General features: G+C 36.2%; 1 protein-coding gene across 1 annotated transcript in view; it reads left to right on the top strand.

Annotated features, from left to right (window-relative positions):
• The window catches only part of EEA1 (early endosome antigen 1), a 170076-nt gene that overhangs the window by 147629 nt on the left and 5074 nt on the right, over positions 1 to 17373 (top strand). The window contains exons 22-27 of the mRNA XM_011933771.1: positions 6077 to 6259; positions 12601 to 12786; positions 14332 to 14463; positions 15436 to 15621; positions 16557 to 16795; positions 17067 to 17187. Of these exons, the coding sequence (XP_011789161.1) occupies positions 6077 to 6259; positions 12601 to 12786; positions 14332 to 14463; positions 15436 to 15621; positions 16557 to 16795; positions 17067 to 17187 (1047 nt within the window). The remainder of the gene's footprint in view (positions 1 to 6076; positions 6260 to 12600; positions 12787 to 14331; positions 14464 to 15435; positions 15622 to 16556; positions 16796 to 17066; positions 17188 to 17373) is intronic.

Raw genomic sequence — 17373 nt, 5'->3', positions numbered from 1 at the left:
TGTGGTTTTGATTTGCATTTCTCTGATGGCCAGTGATGATGAGCATTTTTTCATGTGTCTGTTGGCTGCATAGATGTCTTATTTTGAGAAGTGCTTGTTCATATCCTTTGCCCACTTTTTGATGGGGTTGTTTGTTTTTTTCTTTTAAATTTGTGTTCTTTGTAGATTCTGGATATTAGCCTTTTGTCACATGGGGAGATTGCAAAAATTTTCTCCCATTCTGTAGGTTGCCTGTTCACTCTGATGGTAGTTTCTTTTGCCGTGCAGAAGCTCTTTAGTTTAATTAGATCCCATTTGTCTATTTTGTCTTTTGTTGTCATTGCTTTGGGTGTTTTAGTCATGAAGTCCTTGCAATGCGGGCTCTTTTTTGGTTCCATATGAACTTTAAAGTAGTTTTTAGAAAGTCATTGGTAGCTTGATGGGGATGGCATTGAATCTATAAATTACTTTGGGTAGTATGGCCATTTTCACAATATTGATTCTTCCTATCCGTGAACATGGAATATTCTTTCATTTGTTTGTGTCCTCTTTTTTATTTTGTTGAGCAGTGGTTTGTAGTTCTCCTTGAAGAGGTCCTTCACATCCCTTGTAAGTTGGATTCCTAGGTATTTTATTCTCTTTGTAGCGATTGTGAATGGGAGTTCACTCATGATTTGGCTCTCTGTTTGTCTGTTAATAGTGTATAGGAATGCTTGTGATTTTTGCACGTTGATTTTGAATCCTGAGACTTTGCTGCAGTTGCTTATCAGCTTAAGGGGATTTTGGGCTAAGACGATGGGGTTTTCTAAATGTACAATCATGTCATCTGCAAACAGGGACAATTTGACTTCCTCATTTCCTAATTGGATACCCTTTATTTCTTTCTCTTGCCTGATTGCCCTGGCCAGAACTTCCAACACTATGTTGAATAGGAGTGGTGAGAGAGGGCATCCTTGTCTTGTGCCAGTTTTTAAAGGGAATGCTTCCATTTTTTGCCTATTCAGTATGATATTGGCTGTGGGTTTGTCGTAAGTAGCTCTTACTATTTTGAGATAGGTTCCATCAATACCTAGTTTATTGAGAATTTTTAGCATGAAGGCTGTTGAATTTTGTCAAAGGCCTTTTCTGCATCTATTGAGATAATCATGTGGTTTTTGTCATAGGTTCTTTTTATGTGATGGATTATGTTTACTGATTTGCATATGTTGAACCGGCCTTGCATCCCAGGGATGAAGCCGACTTGATTGTGGTGGATAAGCTTTTTGATGTACTGCTGGATTCAGTTTGCCACTGTTTTATTGAGGATTTTCACATCAATGTTCATCAAGGATATTGGTCTAAAATTCTCTTTTTTTGTTGTGTCTCTTCTGTTCTTTGGTATCAGGATGATGTTGGCCTCATAAAGTGAGTTAGGAAGGATTCCCTCTTTTTCTATTGATTGGAATAGTTTCAAAAGGAATGGTACCAGCTCCTCCTTGCACCTCTGGTAGAATTCAACTGTGAATCTCTCTGGTCCTGGACTTTTTTTGGTGGGTAGGCTATTAATTGTTGCCTCAATTTCAGAGCCTGCTATTGGTCTATTCAGGGATTCAGCTTCTTCCTGGTTTAGTCTTGGAAGAGTGTAAGTGTCCAGGAATTTATCCATTTCTTCTAGATTTTCTAGTTTATTTGCATAGAGGTGTTTATAGTATTTTTTGATGGTAGTTTGTATTTCTGTGGGATCGGTGGTGATATCCCCTTTGTCATTTTTTTATTGCGTCTATTTGATTCTTCTCTCTTTTCTTCTTTATTGGTCTTGCTAGCGGTCTATCAATTTTGTTGATCTTTTCAAAAAACCAGCTCCTGGATTCGTTGATTTTTTTGAAAGGTTTTTTGTGTGTCTATCTCTTTCAGTTCTGCTCTGATCTTAGTTATTTCTTGCCTTCTGCTCACTTGTGAATTTGTTTGTTCTTGCTTCTCTAGTTCTTTTAATTGTGATGTTAGGGTGTCGACTTTAGATCTTTCTTGCTTTCTCTTGTGGGCATTTAGTGCTATAAATTTCCCTCTACACACTCCTTTAAATGTGTCCCAGAGATTCTGGTATGTTGTCTTTGTTCTCACTGGTTTTGAAGAACATCTTTATTTCTGCCTTTATTTCATTATGTACCCAGTAGTCATTCAGGAGCAAGTTGTTCAGTTTCTATGTAGTTGTGCAATTTTCAGTGAGTTTCTTAATCCTGAGTTCTAATTTGATTGCACTGTGGTCTGAGAGACAGTTTGTTGTGATTTCTGTTCTTGTACATTTGCTGAGGAGTGCTTTACTTCCAATTATGTGGTCAATTTTAGAATAAGTGCGATGTGCTGAGAAGAATGTATATTCTGTTGATTTGGGGTGGAGATTTCTGTAGATGTCTGTTAGGTCTGCTTGTTGCAGAGCTGAGTTCAGGTCCTGGATATCCTTGTTAATCTTCTGTCTCATTGATCTGTCTGATGTTGACAGTGGGGTGTTAAAGTCTCCCATTATTATTGTGTGGGAGTCTAGGTCTCTTTCTAGGTTTCCAAGGACTTACTTTATGAATCTGGGTGCTCCTGTATTGGGTGCATATATATTTAAGATAGTTAACTCTTCTTGTTGAACTGATGCCTTTACCATTATGTAATGGCCTTGTCTCTTTTGATCTTTGATAGTTTAAAGCCTGTTTTATCAGAGACTAGGATTGTAACCCTGGTTTTTTTGCTTTCCATTTGCTTGGTAGATCTTCCTCCATCCCTTTATTTTGAGCCTATGTGTGTCTTTGCATGTGAGATGGGTCTCTTGAATACAGCACACTGATGGGTCTTGACTCTTTATCCAATTTGCCAGTCTGTGTCTGTTAATTGGGGGCATTTAGCCCATTTACATTTAAGGTTAATATTGTTATGTGTGAATTTGATCCTGTCATTATGGTGTTCGCTGGTTATTTTGCCCGTTAATTGATGCAGTTTCTTCATAGCATTAATGGTCTACAGTTTGGCCTGTTTTTACTGTGGCTGGTACCACTTTCCTTTCCATGTATAGTGCTTCCTTCAGGAGCTCTTGTAAGGCAGGCCTGGTGGTGACAAAATCTCTCAGCATTTGCTTGTCTGTAAAGGATTTTATTTCTCCTTCACTTATGAAGCCTAATTTGGCTGGATATAAAACTCTGGGTTGAAAATTCTTTTCTTTAAGAATGTTGAATATTGGCCCCCACTCTCTTCTGGCTCATAGGGTTTATGCCGAGAGATCCGCTGTTTGTCTGATGGGCTTCCCTTTGTGGGTAACCGGACATTTCTCTCTGGCTGCCCTTAACATTTTTTCCTTCATTTCAACCTTGGTGAATCTGACAATTGTGTGTCTTGGGGTTGCTCTTCTCAAGGAGTATCTTTGTGGCATTCTCTGTATTTCCTGAAGTTGAATGTTGTCCTGCCTTGCTATGTTAGGGAAGTTCTCCTCGATAATATCCTGAAGAGTGTTTTCCAATTTGGTTCCATTCTCCCCATCACTTTCAGGTATACCAATCAAATGTAGATTTGGTCTTTTCACACAGTCCATATTTCTTGCCAGCTTTGTTCGTTTCTTTTTAGTCTAACTGTGTCTTCTTGCTTTATTTCATTAATTTGATCTTCAGTCACTGATACCCTTTCTTCCACTTGATCGAATTGGCTATTGAAGCTTGTGCATGCATCACGAAGTTCTCGTGCCATGGTTTTCAGCTCCATCAGGTCATTTAAGGTCTTCTCTACACTGTTTATTCTAGTTAGCCATTCTTCTAATCTTTTTTCAAGGTTTTTAGCTTGCTTGCAATGGGTTTGAACATCCTCCTTTAGCTCAGAGAAGTTTGTTATTAAGACGTAGGCCTTCTGAAGCCTACATCTGTCAACTCGTCAAAGTCATTCTCCATCCAGTTTTGTTCCATTGCTGGTAAGGAGCTGCAATCCTTTGGAGGAGAAGAGGCACTCTGAGTTTTAGAATTTTCCCCTTTTCTGCTCTTGTTTCTCCCCATCTTTGTGGTTTTATCTACCTTTGGTCTTTGATGTTGGTGACCTACAGATGGGGTTTTGGTATAGATGACCTTTTTGATGATGTTGATGCTATTCCTTTCTAGTTTGTTAGTTTTCCTTCTAACAGTCAGGTCCCTCTCAGCTGCAGGTCTGTTGGAGTTAGCTGGAGTTGCACTCTAGACCCTGTTTGCCTGGGTGTCACCAGTGGAGGCTGCAAAACAGTGAATATTGCAGAACAGCAAATATTGCTGCCTGATCCTTCCTCTGAAAGGTTCATCCCAAAGGGGCAGCCACCTATATGAGGTATCTGTCAGCCCATACTGGGAGTTGTCTCCCAGTTAGGCTACTTGGGGGTCAGGGACCCACTTGAGGAGGCAGTCTCTCCATTCTTAGAGCTCATACGCCATCCTGGGAGAATCATTGCTCCCTTCAGAGCTGTCAGACGGGGAAGTTTAAGTCTGCAGAAGTTGTCTGCTGCCTTTTGTTTAGCTATGCCCTGCCCACAGAGGTGGAGTCTAGAGGCAGTAGGGCTTGTTGAGCCATGGTGAGCTCTGCCCAGTTCAAGCTTCCCAGCCACTTTGTTTACCTACTCAAGCCTCAGCAATGGCGGGCCCCCCTGCCCAAGCCAGACTTGGAAGTAGCAGCTTTTTGATGCTCATGGCTGCTGTCAGGAATCCAGATTTCTGCTTACTATAGATATGTCAGTCATTCGAGTGGAGACATCAGGAAGATACATGGATATAAGAATCCAGAGTTTGGATGGAAAGGTTGCAGTTAGAGCGGTTAGAGACATAAATTTGGGAGTCAGTTGTAAAGAAGATCTTTAAAGCCTGGGACTAGTTGAGATCTGATTTTCTTTTCTTTTCCTTTTTTTTTTTTTTTTGAGATGGTGACTCTCTGTCACCCAGGATGGAGTGCAGTGGTGTGATCTTGGCTCACTGAAACATCCACCTCCTGGGTTCAGGCAATTCTGCTGCCTCAGCCTCCTGAGTAGCTGGGATTACAGGTGCACGCCACCACACCTGGCTAATTTTTGTATTTTTAGTAGAGGCGGGGGGGTCAGGCTGGTCTTGAACTCCTGACCTCAAGTGATCACCCACCTCGGCCTTCCAAAGTATTGGGATTACAGGCGTGAGACACCATGTCTGGCCTTGTTGAGATCTTCTAAGGAGAGAGTGTATGGATTAAAAGAGGGTCAGCAATAGAACTTTGGGGTGTCTCAACATTCACAGAAGTAGCAGAGGAAAAGGAGCTAGTAACAGATTTTGAGAAGTTATGACCAGTAAGGTAGGAAGAGAACCTAAAATATAAGGTACCTTGGAAACCAGTTGAAGAAAGTGTTTCTAGAAGGAGACATAATCAACTGTATCAGGTACAACTGAGAGGTCAAGTGAGGTGTTGACAAGGATAAGAATATAGGATTTTGGAACATGGCAGTTACTAATGACTTCAACATTGATTTTATTGGAGTAGTGTATTTTGAAAGTCAAATAACTATTTTCATACTATACGTATGTATATGTTTTAACTATGTCATAATTTGTGCATATCTCCTGAATCTTCTTGAAGACTAAAGACAAGTTTGGAGTTTACAGGAGCTTTAAAACTTTGTGAGATTTTCTTTTTCTGCCTTGATATTAATTAAGATGACTTGTAGAAATTTCTTGTTACTCTTGCATTTCCAAGAGTAGAAACTATATATTAATACTTCAACAAAGTAATGGCTTCTTACTTTCTTTCATGTACAAGTTTCCCTTAGTTCCACCTTAAATTATGTCAGCTGAGGCACCTAGCACTGCATGTTCCCTCAGAATGTAGTTGTTACTCTTTCTCCTGACACCTGATAGTACTTCCCAGTGAAATGCCTTTAAAAAAAAATTAATTACTTTTGTATTTTATGGTTTTTAACTTGAGACTTGTTAAGATTTTGTAATTCTTTGACTTTATAAGTAATTTACCCCATTGAGGTAGAATTTTGAGGCATAAGTACAGTTCATCTTATTGTTTGGAATTTTCTTCTAGGTGTCTGGATTTTACTTTATATTTGTAGTTGGTTTTTGGAATGCATACTGTTTTAAATAACTATTGTATGTTTCAGACAGAGCTTGAGAATAAACTACAGCAGCAGTTAACACAGGCAGCCCAGGAACTTGCTGCAGAGAAAGAGAAAATATCAGTATTACAAAACAACTATGAAAAAAGTCAGGAAACTTTCAAACAGCTTCAATCTGATTTCTATGGGAAGGAATCTGAACTTCTAGCCACCAGGCAAGATCTTAAGGTATAGTAAACTATACTGTACCATAAAATCTCAGTAAGTTTTATAGATATTTATTTATTTATTTATTTATTTATTTCTGTTGTCTGATCTCCTTTATTTTGTATTTATTTTGTATTTATTTATTTATGTTTTATTATACTTTAAGTTCTAGGGTACATGTGCATAACGTGCAGGTTTGTTACATATGTATACTTGTGCCATGTTGGTGTGCTGCACCCATCAACTCGTCAGCACCCATCAATTCATCATTTATATCATGTATAACTCCCAATGCAATCCCTCCCCCCTCCCCCCTCCCCATGATAGGCCCCAGTGTGTGATGTTCCCCTTCCCGAGTCCAAGTGATCTCATTGTTCAGTTCCCACCTATGAGTGAGAACATGTGGTGTTTGGTTTTCTGTTCTTGTGATAGTTTGCTAAGAATGATGGTTGAATCCAAATGGGCAAGGAAATGTTAGTCAAGATCTTAAGGTACAGTAAACTATACTGTACCATAAAATCTCAGTAAGTTTTATAGACATTTATTAAATGATCTATTTGAATCCAAATGGGCAAGGAAATGTTAGTCAAGATCTTAAGGTACAGTAAACTATACTGTACCATAAAATCTCAGTAAGTTTTATAGACATTTATTAAATGATCTATTTGAATCCAAATGGGCAAGGAAATGTTAGTATTTGTGGAATAGTATGCTGTTTTCTGTTAAATTATTTTTGTATTAGCATGCTTTAAAAAATTGTTTTATATTATAACGAAATAATGATATACATAAATGTGGGCATTTAAAAATGACGTATTTGTAATAGTAAGATAATTTGGATATATCTTCATTGTGACACTGTTAACTTATGTAAATATTATGCTGTCTTTATGTGCAAATAACGTTAAAGATAGGCTGCTGTTAAGTTCTAAATATAAACCGCTTGTGAAAAAATGCAAGCAATTTTACCATTGCTTGTCAGGCAATTCTGACTTTAGTTATAATATTTGTCAAGTTCTCAATATTACTGGATTGCCTAATGATTAAAATTAGGAGATTATAGCTCAAAATAAACTTACCCTTAATTATATAACAATGTATAGAAATTTTGCGTTTGGTAACATTATTTGATTAGATAAAGTATCAAGTTTATTAAATTTAAGGATAATGGGAAAAGGGTAAACAATTTTTAGGTCACAGGAAAGTACTAGTTTTCTAAGGAAAACTGAATATTTGTGTTCTCTCACAGAAGGTTCAGCCAGTTTTTTTTCCTCTCTCTCTTTTCCTTAAGGGGAAATGCTTTCTCTGTTTCTTTCCTATGTTTGGGATTTTTGTTTATTTAATATAAAGTGCATATTGCAAAATTCTGAGAATGAAAGAATATTAAAATGTTTTATTTAGATAGAGAGCATATATTTTATCCATAGGCTGTTATAGGGAATTATGAAGGAGGTGGGACTTGATTAGGTCCTGAATTTGAATACATAGAGACTCCTGAGAAAGGTCATTTTATTCAGGGGCACATTTGAGAAAAGGTGCCGTAGTAAGAATGAGTAAAGCAAGCACATAGTTAGCATAATTGCCTTGCTGGCATACTAGTTTATGTTTGGAATTAAGGTTTAAAAGCTTGGCTCTAAATTGTGAAGTATCTTAGATGCCTAGCAAAGATGATTGGATTTTATATTTGAGGGGAAAAAGTGAAAAGTCTAAATAGAGGAGTAAAATGAAGAAAATAGTACTTTAGAAAATAACCTGGTAGTGGCTTGCAGACAGCTTGGATTGGACCTGGGATAGACTAGTGGTGGAGAGATGAGTTAAGAGGTTACTTTCTTTCTCCATAAATTCTAATAGTTGAAGTATAAGTTGATTAGAACGAACGTGAAACAGGATGAAATAGAGGAGATTAATGGGAGAGAGAGAAGAAACAAAAGGACTGAACCCATACCTGGCTGCAAGGATTTGACAGAGAGATAGGAAATTGGGTAAAATGATTTTCACAGTGCCAGTAGAATATCTATATATCTATCTATGTATCTATGTATCTATCTATGTGGAGGTAAAAATTAGCAATAGTTGTTATTAAGAAAAAATACCACACAAGATTTAGGTAGTGTTAAATTATTATTATTTATCCTTACAACACTATTGAAAGTATTGAAAGTCAAGGAAGCTTTGTGGAAGAGTTTGGGCTTAGCCTAAAAACAGTGAGGAACCACTAAAGGGAGTTACTTACATTTGTATTTTAGGCAAATGACTCACTGCAGATTGAGGAATGAGAAACAGGGCTGAATGTGAAGACCAGAAAGGAGACTTTGCAGTAGTTTAAGTGCAAGATGATGGTGGTGTGGGCTGGTAATAGCAAGGATGGAGAAAAGTGCATGAATTTGAAGGATATTTAAGTGACAGAAGAGATGAAACTTAATGATTGATTGGAAGAGTCTTATAGAAATCACACTCTTTCCATATGGATGTCATTTACCCAAAGCATAAGCTAGTAACAGGAACAAACATTAAATCATCAATGTTAGTTGATTTGATTGATATTCTTTCATTAAGCCAGCAATTTTTATTATGCTTGAAAGCTATGTTGTGTACTAATAATTTCATACATGAAAGAGTAACTCAAATGTAAATATGGGCAAAAAGAGAAAGCTGAGGGACAAGGCTGCCATAGAGTTTTGCAACTTATTAAGGGACCTTGGATAGATCCTGTATTCCAAAGCTTTCTTTTGCCAAAGAGAGCAGGCCCAGTGCTTCCTTTTGCAGAGGAGACAGGACTACTACTATACAATAACAGAACCATGGTTAAATCTTAGTTCTGATTCAAAGTCTGCCATTCTTTCATCATTTCACTAGAATTTTTTATACAAAATAGAAGATTGTTAAATGTTATATAAATGCTTTTAAAATAAGAAGTGTATGAACTACTTAGGAAGCTAATTTTTTTTTAATGGTAAATTCCTAGGGAAGTTCAGATATTTATAGACTTAGATAAGAGATGGCCATCAGTTATTATTTTTCTTTTGCTTCAGTGATGTTGTATGGTTTTGTATATAAGAGAGAGAAGAGGAGAGATTCAGAGCCTTGTAACATGACATCCACCTATGTCAACGCTATCTACCATGGGTTGGCAGTGCACAGCATGGGCTAACAGTGTCCATTCTAGACACCATTAAAGTGAAAGGTAGCCTGACCTGATCTATGCCTTTAACCCCATCTGCTGGATTACTTATGGAGTACTTAAGTTTGTTGACTGGATGTTTTGGATTGGTTATGCTGTGCACTACTCTGTGTTGTCCAGGAAAAGTAGGGGTAGAATTTAGCTGTAAAATTTACATGCTGAGTGAAGTGAAAATTCTAGGATAATAGATTTAGAATTAAATGTAAATCTTCTTAGCCTAGTACTCTCTCTATATCATTGCATCAGAAATCAAGTAAAAACAACTAAAAATATGAAGGTTTTTTTTTTTTTTTTAAAGAAAGAATGGGAAAACTTGCTGAATAGACAAAAACAATAGCTACCATAGAACACTGCAGAAATCATTTGTTTACTGGGGTACTATAATGTGTTTGGCATAATCAGGGTCAAGGTTGGTATTTGATCCATTTAGGGATTTGCCTATTCAAGAGGTGTAGATGGGTTAAAGATAGTCCCAACAAAACCATGGAATGGAAGATGGGGTTCTCTGAGGGAAGAGATGCTGAACAGATGAAATAATATGCAATATTATTATAATTTGCAATAAGAAAGATGAAAAGAACATATAAAATGCATGACAGTATAAATGTTCATCTATGTCATTGAAAGACAAATGAAAGTTCAGAGGCAGGGGAAAACAGTATGTCTTGGCATCTTCAGAAAAGATTTCATGGAGCAGTCTAAATTTTGAGCTTGACTTTAAAAAATAAGTCATTGGGTTTAGTGAGTTTACAATTTTATAGGCTGTTATTTAAACCATGGGCTTTTTGGAAATCTTGTGGTTAGAGGTTAGGGGTGCTTTCCAGACTCTAACAAGCCTTGGTATTTTTAAACATTAGATCATGATCTCTATTAACTAATTATAGTTGTTGTAGACTGTTTGAACTGGACTTTGTCAACTTTTCTCCTTTTTTATGTGAAATCACTCTCACCTTTGTGACACATAGGTCAGTTCCCACATGTTGTATAGAGCTTTCTGTAAACCCCAATCCACAGCGTCTCACACTGTTTTTCTGTGCATTTGGCACATAGAGTATACCCTCCTGCCCTGCATAGCTTCCATTTTACATGCCTGTTCTGCTTTTTGGGCGATGTACTGAACTCCCTTAAGACAGAGACCAGCTTGTACCCTCCTGTTCTGTCTTAGCAGTGTTCTCAATTAATGGTTAGCTGCCTGATTAGTAAAGAACTAGCTGACATTAATTCTTTCCTGAAAAAAAGCCTCAAGGGGTTTAGTGTTCTACTGGCAATCATTGAAAATTAAGATTTAATTTATATCAGAAAGATATAACTGGGTTACTGGTAAGAAGTAAACGTTCTTTTTCAGGAAGCTTAAGAATCCTCATAAGTAAGATCTTTGTTTATTTCATTTTTTTTTAAACTGAATACTTGCTGTATACAAGCCTACTCAGCAGGGATCCTTTCATAAATTACGTTTTCTGCCTCCTTTTCAAAGGAACTGTACCTCTAGATTAAGAAAGATCAGCTTTTTCCAGATCTGATGAAAGAGATCAATTGGATTTCTTACCCTGCTGATTCTTCGCAGTAGCAGCTGAGAGTGGCAAGGTTCTTACCATAGCCATTACCTGCCTGTTACCATATTTATCCCCAAATGAAGTGTAATGAGTGAAGAATCTTCCCCTTTCCCCAACTTCTTCTTCTCAAAATACTTGGGCTTTAAAACAGTCAACAACTGTGGACTATGTTAAATGACAATCACTGCTTCTACGATATAGATGAGAAGAGAATAGTGTGCCTTCTCAGGATACAGCCTCAGATGTTTGGCTGAATTTTCTCTTTTCGTTGACTTGATCAGGTTGTCAACTGTGAAGTAGTTATTTTTATTCTGTGACAAAATAATACTTCCTATTTGTTTCAGGTAAAACTCTCTCAAATTGTGTATTTCCTCTACTCTCACACCACAACAATTATCAACACAGAAGACTTCTGTGACCAAACATAGGGAGATTTTCCCATGCACACGCCAAGAAGCAGACACCAACTGGGCATCTTCCAATTCAATTCCGACACTATTTCCCTAGAGATAGTGTCAAATCCCACAGATTGGGGGCTCAATCCCCAAGACTGCTCCCTACAACTCCAAACACCAATCATAAATCCAGGCTTCCAGAACTTCTGACCAACCAGCTGGTTTCAAGTTGGGGTTTTCATGACACCCTCTTTGGGTTCAATTAGTTTGCTGGAACAGCTCACAGAACTCAGGGAAAACTTATTTACATTTACTGATTTATTATAAAGGATATTACAGAGAATTCAGATGAAGAGATGTGTAGGGCGATATGGGGGAAGGGGCACGGAGCTTCCATGCCCTCCCTGGGCACGCCACCCTCCAGGAACCTCCATACGTTCAGCTATCTAGAAGTTCCCCAAACCCAGTGCTCTTGGATTTTTATGGACGCATTCTTTAACCCAGGGTATGAGGCAGGACCCTCTCAGGGAAGAGTCTTAAGACCCACAATCAGAAAGTGGGATGGGGAAGAAGATTAGAGGCCTGCCTAGGGACCAGTGGAAGGAGGGCAGGAGAGGAGATTCTGTTTCCTGAGGCCTAACATACCCAACATTGTAACAAAAAACTGTAACAAAGGACATGGGAGTTTTGATTCAGGAATCCTGGACAAAAACCACTATGTCATAATACCATACAATTTATTACTATTTTTAGCATGTCAAGAGACATCATAGAACCTACCAAATGTATATGTATGCATAATGAAGCATTTAATTATATCTCTTTTAAAATTGTTTTCTTTCACATTGCCTTATAACTTTAACCATATATATGTTCTCTGAATGTATCTGATATGGTCCCTACTTACTTGGTATTCTTTCATATCAACTAGCCAGCATTGAAGATGTGATCAACATTCAGCAAATACTTTAAATATTTATTAGTAAATAGATTATTTTTAGAGGGTTTGGAATTGCTTCCATTTTACTAAATATTTTATATTATAAATGTTTTCTGTAAGCAAGAGACTTAATATTTTAGAATTCTTTCTCTTTTACCTGGTATTACTGATGGGTATAATATGCTATTGTTTTTTAAGTATATTGCTTTCTACAGTGTTTATGTTAACTTATGTTTCTGTTGAATTTACTAAAAACATGGCATATAATAATTTGGGAAAATTGTTTTTGTAAGTCCATAGAAGAGAAGCTTTCTCTAGCACAGGAGGACTTGATTTCAAACAGAAATCAAATTGGAAATCAAAATAAATTGATTCAAGAACTGAAGACTGCCAAGGCTACATTGGAGCAGGATTCAGTAAAGAAAGAACAGCAATTGCAGGAGCGATATAAAGCACTACAAGACATTCAGAAAGAAAAGGTATTGCATGTTTCTGACCTAAATCTATAATCTTAGAGTTACAATTGTCTTAGAGATCATCCAGTCAAACCTCTTATTCAGTACAGGCATCATCCTTATTTTCAACAGCTCTCTCAGAGGGACTTCTAGTTTCTGACACTTTTGATCATTGGGATTTTAATGCTAGGAAGTACTTCTTAATGGCCTCCTTGTTGTTTCTACCCTTTTTTCTTACTGCCCTTTTTAGTTTTACAAACAAATCAATTTTTCACACCATAGATCCTTGGTTATTTCAGGAAAGATAATATAGTTCCTCGACTATTTCTCATGTAACGTATTATCCTTTAGATGCGTGAATGAGATAATAAAAGATCTAGAAATAATTCTTAAGTGTGTTAAGAATTCTTAAAATTAAGAACCAGAGTGTCTCAGGAGTTTATTGAGTTACAAAGTTGAAAGCATTCATTTATTAATATATGACCAGTACGTTTTAAAAATCACTTTAAATTCTATATGAAAGAAAAATTCAGATCCTAGGAAAGAGTTTATTTTTTGTTTTATAGTTGAAATCATACATTCCTATTAGCTTACAGGATATTACTCTGCAGTGTATAATCCCTAAAATTCTTGGTATATTCTGAGTGGTTCAGTTCCTGAAATTTAATTTAAAAATGTTTTGTGGGTGTGGTGATGGTGAAGCTGGAATGAAATTCATGATTTGTGCTTCAGGTTTAGAGAATTCATAAGGCCAGGTTTGATGGTTCATGCCTGTTATCCCAGCACTCCCAGAGGCCAAGGAGGAAGGATTGCTTGAGCCCAGGAGTTCAAGATCAGCCTGGGCAACATAGTGAGATCTTGTCTCTATTAAAAAAAAAAAATTAGCCGGGCATGGTGGTGCACACCTGTAGTCCCACCTACTCAGGTGACTGAGGTGGGAGGATAGCTTGAGCCTGGGAGGTCAAGGCTGCAGTGAGTGAGCCATCATCTTACCACTGCACTCCAGCCTGGGTGATAGAATGAGACCCTGTTTCAAAAATAAAAAGAACTGTTGTTTATAGGAGTTTAGTTGTGAGAGCTTTACATCAGACAGACTTGCTTTGGTTTTGGCTCTACCTCTGATAGATTATTTCATGTCTCCTAAACCTTTGTTTCCTCACCTAGAAAATGGAGATTTAGAAATCTACATATAGTAGAGATTAACTGAGATAATATGTAGTGCTCCTAACTAGATACCTTATATAAAGATAGTGATAGTAATAAAATAGGAGTTATAAGAGTAAGAATGGTAGTTTTGGCTAAATTTTACAGCATCATTACTCTGACCAGGTACTCTTTATCTCACAATATTAACTATAACTATTTAATCTTTACAATTATCTTATTATTGTTGTTCACACTGTATAAATAAGGAAACAGGCAAGAAACAAGAGAGGGTAAGTAATTTGCCCAAGTTAGTAGAAAGGGGCAGGAGCCAGTGTCATCAATAGTAGCAGTCATTTTTATTATACCCATTTTCATTTAAGCATTTGCTTTAAAATTATTTTAAAATATATCATTTTTCTACAGTCACTGAAAGAAAAAGAACTAGTAAACGAAAAGTCTAAATTGGCAGAGATAGAAGAAATTAAATGTAGACAAGAAAAAGAAATCACTAAACTAAATGAAGAACTCAAGTCCCACAAACAAGAAAGCATAAAGGTATGTTAAGATAATCATTTTTCCTGCCTTCTGTGTTATATTGTTCTTTAAAGAAATATATATACAAATACATATTTATTTATTTATTGAGAACTTGCTGTGTGCTAGGCAAATTGTTCTGTTGTTTCTGACAAATACTCTTGCCAGAGTGTTTTTGTATTGCATAATACCTGTACACATATTGAAATTGTTACATTTGTTTTCACATTACCGATGAAGCAAAGTAACCCTAAGAGTTTGGATCTCATTGAAATGATACTCAAGAGATGTATTGATTTAGAAAATTATGCTCATGGGTAGTAAATTTCAAAATATGAAAGAGTTTAGAAGTAAGATTTAAAGGGATTTTTTATTCAATTATTTTTCTTCCTAAAGTCCTTTCATAATCTGTTATTTTTAACATTTTACCTGTTATAAGCATAGATAGGGTACCCATTGAAGAAAACTAATTGTTTATTATTTGCTTTGTAAAATACTAATTTCTTAAAAAAGGTTAGATTCTTGAGAGCACTCATAATGCCCTTTGTGTCTGTCAGCATAGTTATCATTTTGGTTTTTAATTAATTATCCCTTTATGTTCCTCTGTCCTCTAGAATGCGACTTCCTTAAATCAGGGAATGCGTATAATTCTTCTTTATGTTATGTCCCCAGAACCTAACTCAATGTGTGATAACTAAATGATGATCAGTAAACGTTAAGTGAGGAAAGGCAAAATAGAGAGTACAGTTTGTTTTCTTTCTCCACATAATCAAAACGTATACATTTTTTGTCACCTGGATTTAAATGATTGTTGAGCAGGACATATAATCTTGCATCTTTTTAACCAATTGTTTAAAATACTGAACTTTTAAAAATTTCGTAAGTGGGTAAAACCTATATTCAATCTATTGTGATAAATTGCATAAATGTTAGCTACATTTTGAAATATTTACTATGAAGGATGATTTATTTTTGGCCCTACTTTTTCAACAGGAGATAACAAATCTTAAGGATGCTAAACAGCTTCTAATTCAGCAGAAATTAGAACTTCAAGGAAAAGCAGACTCCCTGAAGGCAGCTGTTGAACAGGAGAAGAGAAATCAGCAGATACTAAAAGACCAGGTGAAAAAGGAAGAAGAGGAACTGAAGAAAGAATTTATTGAGAAAGAAGCTAAGTTGGTCAGTGAGTTAATCAGGGGAAGTATGTTTTGCAGTAGAGCTTTAAATCAATCCAGTGAGAGGACTATTCTACTTATGAGACCTGATTAAAATGCTTTCCTAACATTTTAGTTTTTGATTAAGAAAGGAGATCTTATTTGTTTAAATAGCTGACATGTGGTTGGAAATATTTTACCCTGTAACCATATTTCTGTCTATATAAGTGAACACTGAAATGAAATAAAATTTTAAAAACTTTTTTTTTTTGAAGTGTCAGAAACCAAATAACTGCACAACTATGTAGATCTGGTAAATGGTGTGAATGTTAGTCATGTGAAGCCCATTTGTTGGGTCAAAGCGAATGTTGATAAGGGGGAGCGGAAACTTGAGTTTGAAATTATGATGAACAAAGTCTGCTTTTCCTTTCCTAAGTTGCACATGCCAGATGGGAAGCATCTGGCTTTCCTCTATTGAATTAAGTCCAAATATGCCCAGATAACTTGGCCATTGAATGTTTTAGTTGAAGAGTTTCAATTTTAACTTCAAACAGTCATTTGAAGGTTTCATAATGGTTTTTGGCAGACTGATAGAGAAAAGAAAGCATATGGAATTGGGAGGAATAAGGAAATTTCAGCTTTGTCTCTAGGGCACCTTGCTATCCCTAACCATATGTGTCTTTCCTGCTCTGGTGGAGAAAAAGATCTCATATTGTGTCACTTTAGCTCACTATCATGATGGTCACTATCCATCATTTCAGCATTTTGACCTTTGAGCCAATTCATATTACATAGATGCTTGTGGAATCAGTTTTATTAATGTGTAATGAAATATGTTCTCCTGCCTCCATTCCCAAAGAAGCAATAGTATTTATATTGCCAGTATTTTAAATTTAATAAATCACATTATTTTGTACTACTTTTGTAATAGATTTTCCCCCCACTTTTCCTTTTTTTCAGCATTCTGAAATAAAAGAAAAGGAAGTAGGAATGAAGAAGCATGAAGAAAATGAGGCTAAACTTACCATGCAGATTACAGCATTAAATGAAAACTTAGGCACTGTGAAGAAGGAGTGGCAATCTAGTCAACGGAGAGTTAGTGAGCTCGAGAAACAAACGGATGACTTACGGGGTGAAATTGCAGTATTAGAAGCAACGGTTCAGAATAATCAAGATGAAAGGAGAGCACTACTGGAAAGGTGATTGATATCTAGTGAAATTAAGTTTATTTCCATTGTAAGTGATAAAAAGATTGTCATATTCCATAGTTTTTAAAAATAGAAGGATCTTGAGAAAAGTGCATAAGCCTCTATAGGTATTTAAGTAGCCATTTAAAAATTAATCTGTAAAACAATCAGATAGTCAAAATTAATGTATTATATTTTAAATTACTAAAGTAGTCCATTATCTATACCCTAGAAGGGTCTTTAATGATTTTCTAAAAAATTACCTCTTTGCAATCTATTCCAGATGTCTTAAAGGAGAAGGTGAAATAGAAAAGCTTCAAACCAAAGTATTAGAATTGCAAAGAAAGCTGGATAATACAACTGCAGCAGTGCAGGAGCTGGGCAGAGAAAACCAATCACTTCAGGTCAGTCAACTATGGATATGAGGCAGTTTTTTAGTCTAGAATTGACTTATTAGTGAAAAGCATATTTTTAACTTTTAAATCTCATGTTTTATAAATACTTTCAAATAGCTACTGTCTGTTTAGCAGTATTGTAGGTTTTATGGATACTTAAATATAAAAGTAAAGAACTTGTTTCAGAGACCTCAA

This window comes from Colobus angolensis, unplaced genomic scaffold (genome assembly GCF_000951035.1).
Source record: "Colobus angolensis palliatus isolate OR3802 unplaced genomic scaffold, Cang.pa_1.0 Scaffold10, whole genome shotgun sequence".
Taxonomy (NCBI): Eukaryota; Metazoa; Chordata; class Mammalia; order Primates; family Cercopithecidae; genus Colobus; species Colobus angolensis.
The sequence above is the reverse complement of the archived record's forward strand: the minus strand, read 5'-3'. Positions and strand labels throughout refer to the sequence as shown.